The sequence below is a fragment of the Hipposideros armiger genome, unplaced genomic scaffold (genome assembly GCF_001890085.2).
Source record: "Hipposideros armiger isolate ML-2016 unplaced genomic scaffold, ASM189008v1 scaffold_138, whole genome shotgun sequence".
Taxonomy (NCBI): Eukaryota; Metazoa; Chordata; class Mammalia; order Chiroptera; family Hipposideridae; genus Hipposideros; species Hipposideros armiger.
In genome coordinates, this window is record NW_017731488.1 from 283,198 (window position 1) to 300,697 (window position 17,500).

The 17,500-nt window shown below is 54.2% G+C and overlaps 3 protein-coding genes across 5 annotated transcripts in view; 1 reads left to right on the top strand and 2 right to left on the bottom strand.

The window, feature by feature from the left end:
- LYPLA2 (lysophospholipase 2) overlaps positions 1-1,309 on the top strand; it is a 4,556-nt gene extending 3,247 nt beyond the window's left edge. Inside the window, exons 8-10 of the mRNA XM_019650225.1 lie at positions 1-90; positions 187-360; positions 444-1,309. The exon at positions 1-90 is cut by the window's left edge and continues 46 nt beyond it. Coding sequence (XP_019505770.1) covers positions 1-90; positions 187-360; positions 444-494 — 315 coding nt within the window. The 3' untranslated portion in view covers positions 495-1,309. The remainder of the gene's footprint in view (positions 91-186; positions 361-443) is intronic.
- Positions 1,310-1,360: 51 nt separating this feature from the next.
- GALE (UDP-galactose-4-epimerase) lies at positions 1,361-6,982 on the bottom strand. Of its 3 annotated transcripts, none has more exons than XM_019650223.1 (11): positions 5,775-6,982; positions 3,967-4,092; positions 3,701-3,816; positions 3,509-3,622; positions 3,095-3,271; positions 2,714-2,827; positions 2,545-2,611; positions 2,386-2,471; positions 2,194-2,271; positions 1,872-1,986; positions 1,361-1,733 (listed from the first exon to the last, which is right to left on the bottom strand). In XM_019650223.1, exons 2-11 carry the CDS (start codon positions 4,085-4,087, stop codon positions 1,675-1,677), a joined length of 1,047 nt encoding a protein of 348 aa, XP_019505768.1. In that variant the 5' UTR covers positions 4,088-4,092; positions 5,775-6,982; the 3' UTR covers positions 1,361-1,674. The 3 variants fall into 3 exon arrangements, with proteins under 3 accessions (XP_019505768.1, XP_019505769.1, XP_019505767.1); XM_019650224.1 differs by having other exon boundaries at positions 3,967-4,160; XM_019650222.1 differs by having other exon boundaries at positions 5,731-6,982.
- A 63-nt stretch (positions 6,983-7,045) lies between these two features.
- Positions 7,046-17,500, bottom strand: part of HMGCL (3-hydroxy-3-methylglutaryl-CoA lyase) — a 16,452-nt gene continuing 5,997 nt past the window's right edge. The window contains exons 3-9 of the mRNA XM_019650112.1: positions 16,803-16,969; positions 15,974-16,069; positions 14,744-14,892; positions 12,345-12,408; positions 10,694-10,882; positions 8,717-8,842; positions 7,046-7,725 (exon numbers count right to left, since the gene is read on the bottom strand). Of these exons, the coding sequence (XP_019505657.1) occupies positions 7,624-7,725; positions 8,717-8,842; positions 10,694-10,882; positions 12,345-12,408; positions 14,744-14,892; positions 15,974-16,069; positions 16,803-16,969 (893 nt within the window). The 3' untranslated portion in view covers positions 7,046-7,623. The remainder of the gene's footprint in view (positions 7,726-8,716; positions 8,843-10,693; positions 10,883-12,344; positions 12,409-14,743; positions 14,893-15,973; positions 16,070-16,802; positions 16,970-17,500) is intronic.

Consider the following 17,500-nt stretch of genomic DNA (forward strand, 5'->3'; position numbering starts at 1 on the left):
TCCCTCTACACGGCCCTCACCTGCCCCCACCCTCTGGCTGGCATTGTGGCATTGAGCTGCTGGCTGCCTCTGCACCGGGCATTCCCCCAGGTGAGTGTCTCCACAACCCCCCTCTTGCTCTGAGTCTCCTTGTGGCTTAGAGATTGTGCAGAGGGCTTTGCCCTCTGAGTCCTGTCTGGCCCACAGGCAGCCAATGGCAGTGCCAAGGACCTGGCTATCCTCCAGTGCCATGGGGAGCTGGACCCCATGGTTCCCGTACGGTTTGGGGCCCTTACAGCAGAGAAGCTCCGGTCTGTTGTCACACCCGCCAGGGTCCAGTTCAAGACTTACCCAGGTGTCATGCACAGCTCCTGTCCTCAGGTCAGTGGTGAGGGTCCACTTCCTGCCCCTACCTCTCTCTCCTCCCTCCAGCCAGGAGCCTCTCACAATCCCTTTCCTCCCAGGAGATGGCAGCGGTGAAGGAGTTTCTTGAGAAGCTGCTGCCTCCTGTCTAACGAGTTGCTGGCCCCCAGCGCAGTCCCCCAGCTCACAGGGGACCCAGCACACATGGCACCATCTTGGATCTGAGCCGGTCGAGCCCCTGCCCCCACCCTCCTTGACCCATCCTCTTCCCACAGGCCTCTGGGGCAGGCGGGCCAAGGCCTAGCCAGGCCTTCCTTCTTGGCTTCAGCCACCCGGATGTCTGCAGCAGGGGATGGGCTGCTTTCTTCTCCCATTTCCCTGGAGGTGGCCCCCCGGCAGCAGTATTGGAGGGGCTGTAGGCAGCGGGAGAAGGGGCCCAGCCGCTGACCCACTCACTCAGGACCTCACTCACTAGCCCCGCTTTGGGCCCCCTCCTGTGACCTCAGGGTTTGGCCCAAGGGGCCCTCCCAGGCCCCAACTACCCCCTACCCCCAACTGATTCTGCCCAGATAATCGTGTGTCTCTCCTGCCTCCACTCCAGCTGCTTCTCAATCATGAATGTGTCCATGACCCTCGGCCCCCTTGCTGCTGTGGGCTACCTGCCCCTGGGCAGAAGTGTTGGTGAGGGGGCAGAGTCCTTGGAGGGGGCCTTCCCTCAGCCCTTTCCGACTTGGGGACTGGGCCCTGCCTCCCCATTACCTTCCTCCCCCACAGGCCTGGAGCCTGCAGGGCTGGACTGAGGCTTAAGGTCTACCCCAGCTGTCTCACCCCCATGTTGTCCCCACTCTAAGGCCAGGGGGAGGTGGGGGAGAAGTTGTGTCTCGTCTTCTGTCTCCATGTCGTTTTGGGTGTTTTTCTCGTTGTGTCCTGGATTCCGATAAAATTAAAGAAATTGCTTCAACTCACAGGCCTGGCTGATTCTATCCCAGAGGTAGTGTGACCATGTGTAAGAATCTGCTCCAGTGTAAGAAAATTTTTTATTTTAAATACTTTGGAGAGGGTCTTCATAGCAGTATAAATTAATGCCTGGGAGGGGAGGGTGTTTTGTCTTAGGACCCTGCCTCCCCCACCCTGTTCCTGGACCCTGTGGAAAAGAAGAGTTAGAGACCCCCGATTCCTGGTCCGTGGAGCCCTCGGCCTCATGCCCGGTGGGCTGAGTGGGCCAGCTGGGGTCTGAGGTAGGGCAGGCTCTGAGGCCCCTGGGTTCCTGCCAGATGCTGGAGAGTAGGCAGTTGTTACTCTTCCTTTTCTGGTCCATGGTAGGAGAGGGTCTCAGGCCTGTGTGCTAAAACCTGAAGGATTCTGCTGCTGCCAGCGCCATAGATCTTCACCTGCAATGGGGCGAGGCATGTGGTCAAGGTCCATGTTAGATTACCAGGTCCCCACCACCTCAGGTAGCCCAGGGTAGGTGTACCCAGAACAAATCAGGCCTGTCCTAACTTTCTCCCAGGGGTTGGGCTAGCACTCACACATCCTGTCCAGCCCTAAGGCTGCTGTCCAGCCCAACTCCCGGAGGGCCAGGCTGGGGTTGGCATAACAGGCAGCCACATCACCTTCCCGGCGTGCCACCACCTTGTATGGGATCTGCAAGAAGGGGAGATCATAGCTTAGCTGAGCCAGCCCTGGCCCCGCCCAGCCAGCTGCTGACCAGGCCCTCAGGAAACAGAGGTGCTGGGCAGGAGCTCGCAGGCACCTAGCGCTAAGGCAGCACCCGTCAGGTAGGCTAGTGTGAGGGGCCAGGTCTCCTGCTAAGAGGCAGGCAGGCAGGGCAGGGCAGGGTGGATGGCTTACCTTCCTTCCAGAGGCCTTCTCCATGGCCCGGACCATCTGCAGCACCGAATAGCCTGTGCCCGTGCCCAGGTTGTAGATCTGCCCAGGAGAGAACAGGGACTGTGGAGGGCAATGGACTAACCACCACTCTGGGCCCCATTTGTCCAGGACTTCACCTCCCTCCCCTCCCTCGCTTCTCCTTTGTCTCCCTACCCTGCAGCCACACTGCTCCTTCAGTTTCCTCAAGGCTGCGATGTGGCCCTTGGCCAGATCCACGACATGGATGTAATCCCGGACGCCTGCGGAGGAGGTGGGTGGGAAGGTTCGGTATAGGTCCCACCTCTTAAGTCCCACTCCTGGTCCTGGGCTCACCTGTGCCATCCTCTGTGTCATAGTCGTTGCCAAATACATTCAGTGCCTCCCGTCGCCCAATCGCCACCTGGGGTAGAGGTCAAGTCAGCTTTTCCCGGGTCCTAGGCACCAGCTGTACCCCTCAACCCTAGGGCTACCCCCAACCCCCATCCTTCCCCTTCTTCCTTACCTGGGAGACATAGGGCATGAGGTTGTTAGGGATGCCCTGGGGATCCTCACCGATGCAGCCAGAGGCATGGGCGCCCGTGGGGTTGAAATATCGCAGCAGCACTGCATTCCAGGCCTGAGGGACACAGGTTAGATGATTGGGGGTGAGGGCGCAGGCTGTGTCCCCCAGCTCAATCCAGAGCCCTTTTCCTCCCACAAAACCCCCATTCCTGATCTCTGCCCCTAGAAAGGCTCAGGGCCTCGAGCCCTTCCCCAGTGCTGTGACCTTGGGTAGTCTCTGTCATTTCCTGAACTCTAGCTTCCTCCTCGGTGGGGGTTGCTTGGGATCCTGTCCTCAGACTCACGGGGGCAGAGTCAGAGCTGGGTCAGGGGGACCCCTCACCTTGTCTGCCTGGCACAGGTCCCGGATCATTTCCTCAATGAAGAACTTGGACTTGCCATATGGGTTGGTACAGCCACCTGTGGGGTGGGCCTCATCCAGGGGCAGGTACTGGGGGTTCCCGTACACGGTGGCAGAGCTGCTGAATACCAGGTTCTTCACCCCGTGGGCCCTCATGATCTGGCCGTAGAGGGGAGGTGTCATTGGCCTCTGCTTCACACGTTATCCCCACCCCCTTACTCCACAGGTGGGTAGGGCTGAGGTATGGGCACACCCATTTACAGACAGGGAGATAGGCTGAGAGGGAGAGAGACGCGTCCAAGATGATACAGCTTGGGCCCTGCCTGAGTGCCCACTGTGACACTGCCTGCCCGGCTAGGGGCCCTCCCAGTGTCGGTGCCCTTGCTGACATCTTACCTCCAGAAGCTGGATGGTTCCTGTCAGGTTAACTCTGTAATAATCCAGGGGCTTCTGCACTGACTCACCCACGGCCTTGAGCCCCGCAAAGTGGATGACAGCCATAAAGCTATGCTGCAGGGACAAAGCTGGGGTCAGGTTGCTGTCCAGACTCTTGCCCTCGGCAGTGCCAACCTGCGTGTCAAACCCCACCTTCTTGAAGAGATGCTCCAAGGCTGCTTTGTCCAAGATGTCCATCTCTTCAAACTCCAAAGAGCGGCCTGTCAGCTCCTGAACCCGTCGCAGGCTCTCAGGCATGGCGCCCCGTCCTGGTTGGGCACATGGAGGCCATCAAAATCAGAGGACATGGGTTCCCACAGGACTAGACAGACATACACACCCCTCGAAGGTAAAGGCGGAACCCAGGGTTTTACTTCCACCCCCACAAAAAGCCCCCGCCCCCCAACCCCTGCACTCACCACGAATGGCATTGTGGAAGTTGTCGATGACCACAGGGAAATAGTCAGCCTCCAGCAGCTCCAGCACCGTGTGGCTGCCGATGTAACCAGCCCCACCTGTTACCAGCACCTTCTCTGCCATTGCACCTGGCCCAGGACACACAGTCTCAGGGGTGGCTGAGGCTGCCCACTAAGGGCCTCCATCCAATTAGAGTCTGACCTCAGAGGAAGGCAGTAGTGTGTCCTTAATAGGATAGCTCTGAGGTCAGCCCTGGTCCAAGTCTGGATACCATCATTTTCTGACCTTAGAGATCACTTACTTATCCTCTTTTGGCCTCGGTTGTCATTGCTGTAAGATGGAGCTTATAATTGTGCAATTGCCATGTGGTAGTGTAAGGGTTAAATAAGGTGATTTTTAAAGGCCTGTTACATGGTACAGGTTGGGAGACTGCCGCACAGGTGCCATATTTTCTAGTCTTAACTGACTGCGGGTTGGGATGATGGAACCTAAGGCTCCATACTGCCTGCCACAAGGTGTCTGGGAACTGGACAGTTCTGGGCAGAAGCAAACATGACAGCAGCACAGGGATTTCAAGAGCCCAAGAAGGGATTCTGTCTGCTCAGACTCAGACCTTCCAGTCCCTCTGTCATCACTGGATGTAAACTGGCTCCTGGACTCAGTGATTAATACCTTCTGTTGTGCACAGCCCCCAGACTCCATCTCCCTCAAAGGTCAGCTGGGAGGAAGCAGGAAATACACCAGATGGCCTTAGGGTGGGGTCCTTTGCCAGGCAGGCTGAGCCCAGCTCTGGGGCTGCAGCCCTGCAATCCTGGAGTGGGCCCCACCCCAGGTCAGCCAGGCTGGCTCGGCCTCTACCCATGCCAGGGCCAGCAGGATCACTCCCCATTTGGAGCTAAGGATCCCGCCCAACTCTAGGCCCCACTGAGCTGGGTGGTGTAGACGTGGCCAACTCCACTGCCAGGTGTAGACCCCGCCCTGAACAAACTCTGCGGGCAGAGGGGGGAGGAGGCCCCAGACACTGAGACCTTTCATTCCGGGCGGCCTGGCCCACAGCTGCCTTCCTCCTGGCTGTCTCAATCCCCTCCTGGGCTCATCCAGCTCCAACCAACTTGGCTGAGCGCCAGGCTCTGTACCGGGCACTTTTCCATTATTTTCCCGAATTCCCCCAACATCCTGATTGAAGAAGGTATTATCACTGGCACTTTACAAATAAGGATATTAAGGTCAGAGAGGTGAAATAATTTGCCTGCGGTCACACAGCTAGTGATAGTTGGGCAGGAATCCAGATCTCCAGTCTCAGGTCAGTCCGTCACCCAAGTAGTTCTCCCTTTCCCCTTTCCCCCACTGCTTCCCGCTGGACTCTGCTCCGGACGCGGAAGCCGCCCCCACCCCCACCTCGCCGAGGTCCACGCACTGTGCGCATCCCCAGAAAGTAGTCTAGGAGGGTGCCCTGGGAGACAGCGAGATTGGTGAAGCAGCCTCGCCCGGGACCGGCGGGGCGACCTAGGTCAGCTGTCGCCGCCTCTGTTTTCCCAGTCTGCATAATGGAGGGAGGCGGGTGCTGGGTCTCGGGCAGGGATTTCGGTCATGGCTCGGAGGGGGCCGCGCAAGGCGTACCCAGGCCGGGAATGAATGAACCCGGGCTGTCCCAGCCACAGCGGCGGGAGCTGAGAGCAGTGGGGGCGGGCCAGCCCTAGCTGGAGTCTGCCCAGAATGCCGCCCGGCCCCCGAAACTCTCCCGCACTCCCCGCGGACCCCCTGACCCTCCGCGAGCACGCCCGCCTGGCCCCACATTCTTGTCCAGAACCTGCTCGGGACCGCGCGCCCCGCGTTGAATCCAGTGGCGCCGCCTCCCGCGCCCCGAGCCCCGGTTCCTTTAAGAGCCGACGGCCCACCTGGTTCCGCCCCCTCCACGCCCCCAGGTAACGTGTCACTAGGGAGACCACACTACGGGGCGCCGAGAGGACAAATGACGCTACGACTTCAAGGCGCCTGCGCGGCGTGCTCCGGAACAGGTCAGCAGCTGGCGGCACGGTCCAGTGTTGGGGCGGTAGCTGGAGGCAAGGCGCGACTGGACCCGGTGGGCGGAGGTCCGCTCTTAGTCCATGCCGGGGTCCCCGCGTCAGGCGCGAGCGCTTGTCTCAACCCCTAGAAGCAGGCGCTGCGCCCCCTGGGCAAGCGAAGGGCACCAGCCGGGAGATGGGGCTCTTCAGGGGCGCCCCGCAGCTGTCCCGCGCGGCAGGAGCCATAGCCTCGGGACGGGGCCGACAAGCCCGGCTCCACGGTCACCCACAGGTTTTCCAGCCTTTTTGTATATGCCAAACCCTTTCTTCAGAGTGAGCCTTGCATAAAAGGCACGACTGCGTGGAACGAAGGCAATAGGGAGCGGCGCTGGTTGAAGCGAATGATTGGGGTCGCCCGGAGGCTTCGGGTTCTGGAAAGTAGTTTGAAAACCCACTAGAGAACTGGAGGGAGCTCTGAAGCTCAAGTGGGAATTACAGTGCCGACTGCGCTCGACCTTCACACAAACCGTGGTCCCCAACTGCTGGGAATGGTTTGCACTCTGCCTACCATAGTGGGTTAGAAAACGGTGTTGTTTCTGTTTAAAATAAAGGTAGGGCTAGGGAATGATGTATATAAAGGCATGACATACTGAGTGATGACACCTGAGCAAAGCAATAAATGCACAAGCGTTTCTCAAAGCCTGGAATGCCCTGGGCCTGAGTCCAGCAAGGACGAGTGACAGACAGCAGAACCTGAGATGCAAAGAGCTAAAGGAGACCCAGACCTGTCCCTGCCCAGGTCTAGAGGAGCAGATGGCCGCTGCTGCCCATGGGGGAGCTTGTATGGCAGCCCTGGTCACAGAGTCAAGAGCCTCAGAAAAAGTCTATCCTGGGTATTCTGGCCAGCCTTGAGTAAGCCCAAAGCCACCCATTTCCAGTCACTATGAATTTGAGGCTCAGGTGGGGAAACAGAGAAAATGCAGAGGTTAATAGTCTGCAATTTCCTCTCGGTGCAAATAAATATGTTTCATTCTGCCACTTGCATACGCACACATATCTGCACAGAATACTGGAATGGTTCTATATTACATTAAGCCTTTAATTACATACCTGTTTTACATAAATCATGTTCAGAGTGGAGATTTCCCAGAGGTGTTAGAGTTGGCAGGTGGCCACCACAGAAGCTCAGCCCTCACCCATTCAGCAAATGCCCTCTGCCAGCTTGGGGGAAAACCCCTCCATGCCCTTTTGCCCTACAAAGTCAGAGAGCAATGGCCCCAAGGCCGTGGCAGGGTTGAGCTGTGTAGAGTAACTGGCTGACAGATTTCACTGAGATGAGACTAGAGGATCAACCCAAGCCAGGGAATGGGGTTCCCAAGTGCCCTCAGGGGTTCAACTCCTGGGATATTGGGTCCATGGTGAAGGGAGGCCTCCAGCCCCCAAAGCCTCACTCACACTCAGGTCTGGCAGGGGGCCCTGAAGCCAAGTCGCTCCCGTCCCCTGCCTCCTTTTTGCAGAAGAGACCTATGTGCAGAGCTGGTGGTGAGGTGCCTGCCCTGTTAATTTCATTCCCATTTCCATGTGTCCATCCATGAGTCATCCATGCATGCCCTATTCCCCCACAGTCCCCAGAGCTTCAGGTAGGCACGGAGCTCACAGTTTACAGGTAGCCTGAGCCACTTTGGAGCTGGTTTTTCTGTTAAGGGCTTGACAGATAAAGTTCCCAGCTTCCAGGAGCTTCTGCAGGTTCACACCCTTTGAGAAACAAGTTGAAAGATGCAGTAAGTCATGACATGACCGCAACACCCAGGGAAACAGACTGGACAGACAACTGTGATAATGAAAAAGTAAAGGTGAAGATAAACAGGCTCTTGTTCCTCTGATGATGGGACACCAGCCAGCTGCATGTGTGGTTGTGTCCTGGCATCTGGGGTTCCCACTCTGACTCCCTTTGTATAAGATGCCTCAATCCGTGTAATGCCTTATAGTGCCACCACCAGAACAGGGATCTCATCAGTTTTGTTTGGTGCTCCATCTCCAGGGCCTAGCACAGGGCCTGGCCCACAGACAGTCAAAAACTGCATACTGTGAGGCAGAGAGCAAAAACCGCTGTTCATAACAATAGCTCCTATTTACTGATGTACTGTGTGCTTGGCTCTGGGCTAAGCATTCTACATTTTTTAACTTAATCCTCATAACAGCCCTATAAGATAGGTGCTATTATTATTCCCATTTCTTAGGCCAAGAGAGGTGAAGTATTTGTCAGGTCACACAGTCTGTGAGTGGTAGGACTAGGTTTTAAACCCAGTTCTGTCTGATCTCAAAGCACAGATGCTATACTGCTTCAAACCGACACTGAGGGCCCTTACTGACTGACAGGCCCTGAGGGGCTGTCTAATTCTACAGCCCTCACTTGACACAGAACAAAACAAAGGTCCAGAAGGAACGGACTCCTGTGCCTGACCCTTTTCCAGGAGTGTTCCTTAGACCCTTGTGCCTCCTCAAACTGAACTGTCAAACTCACACTGAGAACCTGGCCTTTTGGCCTCCATCAACCACACTCTCAAAAACGTATGATAATCCCCTGGCACCTTTCCACTCTTAACTGCCAACCTCCACCCCCAATCCCCCACCACCCGCACACACACAAAAATCCCTGAACAAATCCACCAGCTTATGTCCTCTGACTTCAGGCAGAGCTCTGGTCAGCTCAGGGAGGTGGCCACAGGGGGGTAGGCAGGCTTACCGTGTGAATGCCCAAGCCAGACAGCATGTAGACCAGGTCCTCGGTGGCCAAGTTTCCCGATGCCCCCTGTGCATAGGGACAGCCTCCAAGTCCTGCCACAGAAGAGTCCACGACACTCACTCCCATCTGGAAGCATAAGGACGGTGGAACATGGCTGCCACTGTGGGGACCAGAGCCTACAAACCTGGTTCTTGTAAGCCGCCCAATTGTCTGCTGCCTGAAATTCCACTGAGTTATTCATTCCTTTGGCTTATGATTCTGTTGAAGTGAAAATCCCACTGGAAGAGACAGTGTTTCTCTTTTTAGCTCCTGGAATAGTGCGTCTTTTTGGCATACCGTTTCCTCTGCCAGGAATACCTTCCATTGGTTCCTTTAATGGTTTCAAGGTTCCATCTCACTCTAAGGTCTCAGCCTAAAAGCCACCTCCTCAGAGAGGTCCTTCCTATCACCGACCTAAAGTAAATCCCTCCCACTGTTGGGATTTCAGACCCTTGTTGTTTACTGTGATTCATTCATACGCCCCTTCCCCCGACAAGGCTGCTGTCACTTCATATCATGGCCTCTTACCCCAAGCGGCCTAGGCCCTTTCCCAGGTCCGTCTGTTTCTCACTCTCCTCAATGACCGTTGCACTTTCTCTTCTCGCCTTAAACCTCGAACAGACCTTACTCTTGACAACCACAACTCTGAGAAAACAGACCCAAAAAGTAATAGAATCACCCGGCTTTAAGACATGAGCCTCTAGGGGATAACTTGAGAGAAAAAATTAAGAAAATAAAAAGAAAGAAAAAAGAAAAGTGGCCTAGGGTTGCTCCAGCTAACCTAAAGACAACAGGTTAGATTCAGACTAATGCTACAGCTAGGTAGCATGTGGTCAGACACTCAGAGCTTCCTCCTAATGGGCAGCCGGGCCATGGACTCCTCATTTGCGGCCAGCCCACAAGAAACCTCAAGGGAAACCCAATCTGAGGTCTCAGTCCAATATTTGGGCAGCAGCATTAAAGGCTCTTCCTCTGGGCCGGCCGAGTGGCGCGATGGTTAAGAACTCGCTTGGGATGCCAGAGGGCCCCGGTTCGGATCCCACATATGAGGGCCAGTGACACTGCCCTCCACAGCTAAGATGCTGAACAACAGCTCAACCTGGAGCTGGGCTGCCATGAGTCGCCGGCGACGGCGTAGGCTGCAGCCCCTGTGGCAGTGGGTTGCCATGGGCTACAGTATGTAGCCAGCAGCCAGCGTGAGCGGCCAGCAGCCGCAGTGAGCGGCTGTCCAGAAGCCGGCGACTGATCTGCCTCGCCAGAGAAGAGCGAAATGATGGTGCCAACTTGGGCCAGTGAAGCAACGTCCTCCACAACTAGATTGAAGAACAAGACGACAGCAACTTGTCTGTTCCCCTTCCCCCAATTCCCCAGCACTGTTCCCATTCCCCCAATTCCCCCAATAAAAATCTTAAAAAAAAAAAAAAAAAAGGCTCTTCCTCTGGGTGACTCTGTCTATCTCTCTACTGCCTGGCTGCTTGCCTGTTCCCCCAACACAGAGGCATGACCTGGCATGCTATCACAGGGTGAGGGTACCTGAGTGAGCCCTGAACCCCACCTTAGTCTGACAACGCAGTGCTGCCAAGCCAGCTTTCTGCCCCTTGTTCAACTCTGAACCCCTTCACATCCTCCAAGCCTCGCTCAGGCCTCTGACACATCCTCTCTGATCTCCCAGCTGGGATGGGGACATTCCTCAGCCCCGTGCCTCCTCCCTTTGTGGCATCTGTCATAACGCAATAGGATGATCACCTAACCCCCTCACTTTTGGGGCTGGGTCACATGTCTGTGTCCACCGTGGCCAGCCCAGGGTCCGGCACATAGGTATCGGCATTCAGCACAGTGAAGGCTCGCTGAGAGCACAGATGAGACATAGCTGTCCTGCCACCAATGCCCGTTGGGAGAATGGACACGTGCTTTTCTCCTAGGACATGCCTGGATTACCTGCAGGGCCACCAAGGTGTTGGCCAGGGCCTGGCCATAGGTGTCATGGCAGTGGACAGCCAGGGCAGACACTGGCACCTCATGCATGACAGCAGACAGCATATCCTTCATGATCCCAGGGGTGCCCACGCCGATGGTGTCCCCCAGGGAGATCTCATAGCAGCCCATTGAGTACATCTTCTTGGCGACCTGGGAAAACAAGCACGTACTTGGAGGACACCAGATTCCCCAAGCCAAGGGCCCAAGCACTCCGAAGCAGGAGTCCGTAGCCTATGCAGAACACCTCCACGTCTGAGCACTAAATTCCTACCGGATCACAGGTTCCTTATCACTTTGAGTGGGAATGATAATCCGTATTCTACTCATCAGGGGGACGGAAGGGAGCTGCCACTGGGTCGGCGCTGGAGCTCCAACCACTGCTTTCCTCCCAGCCCACGTCTCAAACGTCAGTCCTTCACTTACCACCTTCACACACTGTGTCAGACCCAGGTACTGGAATCAGTAAAATTGATCCCTTTCTTGTAGCTTTATCCTTGGTAAGATCTGTGACATCATAGATCTGAGGTGCTAGTTATAGATTTTTAATAGAAGTACATAACTATTTATGTAGAAGCCCATCTAAACACTCCTAAAATCTCTGCAAAACCAGAGCAGTGTATGCCCTACCTGAGGAGACGCTGCCCCACATTGTGCTGCTGAGAAGGTGGAGGAGGTGGCAGGGCCAGGGACCTAGATGACACTCAGCTATGGTCTGCCAGGTAAGGAAATGGTGAGCAGTGATAGGAGCCTTGGCAGCCTGTGGGGACAGGGAGCAGCGGGAGTGGCTTTGGGGTGACACGATGCTGGATTAAAGTCCCCGTTCTGCTGCTCACTTGCTGTGGGACCACAGCAAGGGACTTAGCTTTTCTGAGCTTCAATTTCTGCTTCTGAGAAACAGTGACGAGACTTTGAAGGGCTATGGTGAGGACTGGCAGCAACGAGGGGCTAAGACCTGGAGCCCAGCCGCCACTCTCAACTGGCGGTTGTGACTGTCGGTCTGGATCCTACATAGTGTTGAGGGAAGAGCAAGTGGGCTTTGGAGGTAAACAAGATGGAGGTTGAGACCTGGTCGCACCATTTGCAACCTGCGTGGCAAGTCGGTCTCAGTTTCCTCAACTGTAAAATGGAACAATAATAATAATACCGAATTTGCAAGGTGGCTTTGAGGATTAAATGACCTAAAGCTCTTGTGTTGCTCCACCTCAGTTCCCGCATGTGTTCCTCTTGGAGCTGACTTGGTTGCTGCTCAGAGCATGTCATCAAGTGGCCTCTCTGACCGCTGCCAGGAACCGCGGGAACCCTTGGATGCGGAGCCTCTCTGCAGAGGCCTATCACCTCAATTATCACCTGTCTGCTGACCAGACCAGAAACTCAGTTGGAGGTTTTTACTCTGGATGGCGGGCAGGGGACTCAGAGACCCACCCTCCATGCTGGGCTAAGAGGTGGGCCTCTAGGAGCAAGGGCAGGGCTGTGCTCACAGAAGGCTTAATGAAGGAGCTAGGTGACAAACGAAATCAGTGGCCCACCAAGAAAGGGTGACAAGAGGAAGCCGCACTCAGGGGCAGGCGAGGTAGCCAACCCTCACGAAGCTCCCACCCAGACACACACACACCTCAGCTACTTTGGCCGGGGAGATCTTGCCTTCATAGGGGCATCCAAGCACACAGGAGACGTACCTGTGGGAAGAAGGGGAGGGATCAATGCCCCTGGGCTCCCTGGCCAGCAGGGCTGAGGCAGGGCGGCTGTTTGAGTGACACACATTCCTGGCTAGCCTGTAATCAAAGCCTGAAGCTGGGAAGGAGGCCAAATAAATGCCCGGGTGAAAAGCTATTTCAATGATGTGGCTCCAGAAGGAAAGCAGTGCCGCTTAGTCCCGGGAGGGGGCAGTGGAGAGCCACGGCAGGGAAGGCACGGGACTAACAGGCGGTAGTTGAGGAAGTAGGGGTTGCAGAGGTCTCAGGAGAGGCCGCCAGAGACCAGCCAGGGAGAAGGAGCTGAAGAGGGAGATGTGAGTAGGCATCTGAGCTGTGCAGAAGTGGGTAAAGCAGAATGCGGGCCAGGGCAGTTGGGGCCCACACTCACAGGTGGGGACCAGGGACCCGTGAACCCAAAGGCAGGAACAACAGCAGCTGGCCTGAGGACCAAGGGATCCGCGGCTGCAGCGAGCTGCCAAACGATTCATTCGTTCCTTTATTCAACTGATATTGACTGAGCCGCCCACTGCGGGCCAGGCACTAGCGTAGCGCAGTGAGCAAGGCGGGCAAGGTCCCTACCCTCACGGAGCTTGTTTCAAGTTAGGGAGATAGCCGATAACAGAACACTCAAATAAGAGTGAAGGAGATAATCTCAGAAAGTGATGTGCTATGAAGGAAAGAACAGGGAATGTGACAGGAGAGACTAGAGGAGGCCAACAGCAGCTGGTGTGGCCCCGGAAGACCTCTGTGTGGAGCTGAGAGAAGCGGGGAGCATTCCAGGCAGAGAGAAGAGCCAGTGTAGAGGCCCCGAGATGGAAGAGGTGTGTTCAAGACACAGAACGGAGGACGGAACAGCTGAGGCATGGGGAGCACGGGGCATAGAGGTACGAGATGGGGTTGGAGAAGAAGGCGCAGGCCTGATCACAGGTCTTGTGAGCCATATGGTAAGGAGTGTGGAGCCCGGATGTAGGTGGCCTCTATTCCTGCCCACCCCATTGGAGCTGAGGCTCCACTACAACATTCAGAGTCTAGCAAGCTCTTCTGCATGTGAAGAGGCATAACAAATGTTTGCTGGTTAGATAACTTCAGACTCAAAGGTCTCAGTGTATGTTCCCATTTTAATTCTCCCCCTAGTTTTCCAATCATTGCTGAGCAAGGAAAAGGCGAGAGACATACTGAGGGAACAGCACAGGCTTGGGAATCTGGCAGACCTAACCAGCCCCTACTTCTCCATCCATCCATCTGCCCTTCGGTTCCTACTGAGCACCTACTGTGTGCGGGGCCCTGGGCTGGAAGAGGGGCACACCAGGGACTGAGAGATGTAGGCTCTGCCTCCATGGAGAGCATGGTCTAGTGGGGGTGGGAGGCAGGGGAAAATTTAACAAGAAGCTAAGTGCCATGTTAGAGGATGTCCAAGGGACTATGAGAGCCCAGAGGAAGGGCACTAACTCCTGCTGAGGGACCGAGAAAGCTCTTGGAGAAACTGGCATCCACAAGGGGGCCTGAAGGATGAGCAGGAGTTAGCCCTGACAAGTAGGATGTAGGAAGAAGAGTTCTGAGTCTACGGAAAGCACGTGCAAAGGCCCAGAGGCAAGAGAGTGGGAGCGTGTGACAAACTGAAAGAAGTTCCAGGTGGGCTGGAACGCAGAGTGAGAGGAAGCAGGGCTGGAAGGGAGCAGTGAACAGTGAAGTTGCACAGAGGGCAGGGGCTGAATCATGCAAGATCTTATAAATCACATGGAAGAGTCTGGAATTGGGAGTCACTGTAAGGCGTTTAACCAAGGGGTTATGGAATCAGAGATGCATTTTTGAAAGAGCACTCTGGCTGCAACGTGGACAACTGTGTGACCTCACAGCAGACGCTTCATCCTTCCTGAGCCTCAGTTTCGTCACCTGTAAGGGGCTACCCCATCCTTGCTGGGCGATGGTAAAGTTACAATTAGATAATGCACAGACAATGCCTGGCACTACTGCTAGTAAAGATGTGATCTTGGAGATTTAGAGGCCTAGAAGGTTCTTTAGGAACGTGTGAGGAGTTGGTGGGAGAGCCAGGAGTAAACGGACCTTCACAAACCCTGTTTACTGTCTGGTCCTGCCAGATTCCTCTGGTGAACGGACCCAAAAATCAGGTCTGGAGAAAGCACTTGCTAGGATTTCCTCTGACCACGTTTACTTGGGAAAAGATGTCTAGGTGTGGAGCCTGGGCTTCCGGCCCCCGAGACGAGGCGTTTGTGGGGGAGCGTCACTTCAGTCAGAGGCTAACTGGTCCAGAATGGTATTGAGGGGACGTCAGGCAGCACCGATGGGTCTGACTCACCCCCGCACAGGGATCCCGGCGGCCCGAGCTGCCTGCAGGACTTCGTCACACCGCTGCAAACTTTCATCGATGGAGCAGTTGGTGTTCTTTTTGGTGAAGAGCTCAGAGGCAGCTCCAAACACGGACACCTCCTTGGCTCCAGCAGCAACCTGCCAACAGCCAGGGGGATTCCTTTCAGCATTTTTCTCTTCGAGGGACACCAGAGTGGCAAAAGCCCCTGTTTTACAGTGAATTTTATAATATGTGAATGTTATGGGTTAAATTGTGTCCCCCAGCACTCCCAAGAAAAGCTATGTTGAAGTCCTAATCCTCAGTACCTCAAAATGTGATTTTATTTGGAAATAGGGTCACGGTAGATAAAATTTGTTAAGATGAGGCCATATTGGTTCCTACTCTAATATGACTGGTGTCCTATTAAGATGGCGGACATGTAAAGGCAGAGAGATACAGGGGGAAGGCCGTGAAGATGGAGGCAGAGACCGGGGTGATGCACCTACAAGTCAAGGAATGTGACCGATTGCTGGTCATCACCAGAAACTAGGAGAGAGGCGTGGAACAAATTCGCCCTCAGAAGGAACCACCCAGCTGACACTGGGATTTCGGACTTCTAGCCTCCAGAGGTGAGAGAGAATATATTTCTGTTGTTTTAGCCACCTAGTTTTTGGTATTTTGTTAATGGCAGCCCTAAGTTAATACAGTGAATTATATCTCAATAAAAAAGCAAACGTGGCCTTCCCCCAAGGACCAACACTGCCACTGCATCACCCTGGAAGTTAGTCATGCTAAAAAAAAGCTTTTTGCCTAAATTTAGAATCAATGTCTCCAATGACATTCTCATCTAAAATGATAAGGAAGTTGGCAGATACTAGCTCTTGTGGGAAGCTTGCCTTACCTTTCTCTCAAGAGGAAATGGGTAAGAACAACAAAAGCTACCATTTACTAGGCACTTGTCTTCTACCAGGCTCTTGCTAAACTATTTCTGTGCATTCTGTCTTCTAACATCCTCACAATGGTAGCCCTATTTTATAGGCAGAAGCTGAGGGTTGTGAAGATCAGAGAGCTGGGAGTAGCAGGGCCAGGCCTGCCTGGGGTCTTTCTGACATGCTCATCATCACTGGAGACAGCCCTTCAGATAGACATCCCAGACAGGGACTGAGGCCCAGGGACAAGGCAAGGACCAGCGCCATCAATCTCATCTCAGGGGCCCCCACCACCAAGCTAATATCTTACAGCTGCCTGGTAGCCTTTGAAATTTGGGGTCAGGACTGGGTAGTTGATGCCAGGAAACTTCTGGATGCCCTGCAAGACTTCGGCGTTGTCAGACATCTGGAAATCAAAGGAGATATTGCTGAGGCATCACAGAGGGTAGGCAGAGAGCTCCGGCAGATAAAATCTTTTTATCACGAGATCTCTGTTCTCTAAAACCCATGGAGAATGAGTCCTTCTGCAGAGTTGAGTCTCCCCAATGCTTTTCTTATCTGTTTGACTGCTGATGGGCCAGAAGGCCCCTTGGTGTGGGCAACAGCCCTGATTTCTCCATGTGGCTAATACTGGCAGCTTTATATAAGCAGTAACAGCAGTAACAATACCACTAGCCATTTACTGAGGACACACTCCAAGTCAGGCACTGGGCTCAGCTTTCTCTGTGTTATCTAACACGCCGTGGGAACAGGATCTTTCTTCCCCCACTTGACTATCTCTGTGAAGCAGGTGTCATCGGTCTTTCCCTTTTACAAATGCAGAAACCACAGGCTAGGCCTGGAGAATCTAGACTTCTAGAGCTTGAAGAGGCCATCTTCAGCCTGGAGAGGGGATGGCCTTAGCAAGGTCACTGAGAAGGTTGAGGGCCAAACCAAGACTGACTCCAAGCCTTCCACCTCCCAGGTTACTGTTTTTGCTGCACCCAGGTTTTGTTTTTGGTGCTATGAATCACCTCAGGCCACTCAAAGCCAGAGACCCAGAAACCTATGTTCCTGATTTCTACTTCCTTCCGGGGCAAATGCAAACCTTTCCATCCCATTCGTCTGAGAAATGTCTCTCACTGAGGGCTGGGGCTCACCTGAGGAACCCACTTGGGAGATACAAAGCTGGTGGCTTCTACAACGGGGAGTCCTGCTTCAGAAAGCATGTCTATCAGCCTTATTTTCACTTGAGTAGGTACAATATTCTGCAATGGAGAGACAAACAGCAGGAAAGACAGGTCAGCAAGGTTGGGAAGGAAGTGGCCTCAGAAAACAGTGCCTGTTAGTTCAATGCTTTTGCTATAGCAAGCACTTCACTATCTCAACTTCCAAACACTAACACGAAGTCACACGTAATCCTCACAAACAGGTGGGGTACAAGGCATCTTCAAGTTTTACAGATAGCATTTTGCAGTGGAGGCAGCTTCTCACCTGAAAAGGGGTTAATATTTACATGGAAACAATATTTTTCTGCCATACAGGCTTTTCTTAACTAAATGTTTGTTCATTTATGACCCCATCATAAACAAATTAAGAGCGATGTACCATGGGCTGAAAGGGCAGAGATGACTAACCCTTTGGGTCTTATGAGATTGGGCCCCCAAAGTGTCACACCCTCCCCCTTTCCATCTCTCAACTGGCACAGGCGCTCATCCTCATATGTTCAGCCTACTGTTTCTTTTTCTCCCTCCCCCACCATGTCTAGTTGTTAAGCAGACTCAATGGATTCCTCTTTCCAAATCTAATATCATTATCCCATGTATATTATGGCATAGTCTCACCCCACCAATTCATC

Excerpts from the sequence above, each read along its gene's own strand:
- GALE (XM_019650222.1), bottom strand. The coding sequence starts at position 5,761 with ATGTGGGGCCAGGCGGGCGTGCTCGCGGAGG. Across the intron at positions 2,828-3,094 it reads ACCTGTGCCAGGCAGACAAG|GCCTGGAATGCAGTGCTGCT; the intron begins GTGAGGGGTCCC and ends TGTGTCCCTCAG. Across the intron at positions 2,612-2,713 it reads TCATGCCCTATGTCTCCCAG|GTGGCGATTGGGCGACGGGA; the intron begins GTAAGGAAGAAG and ends CCTCTACCCCAG.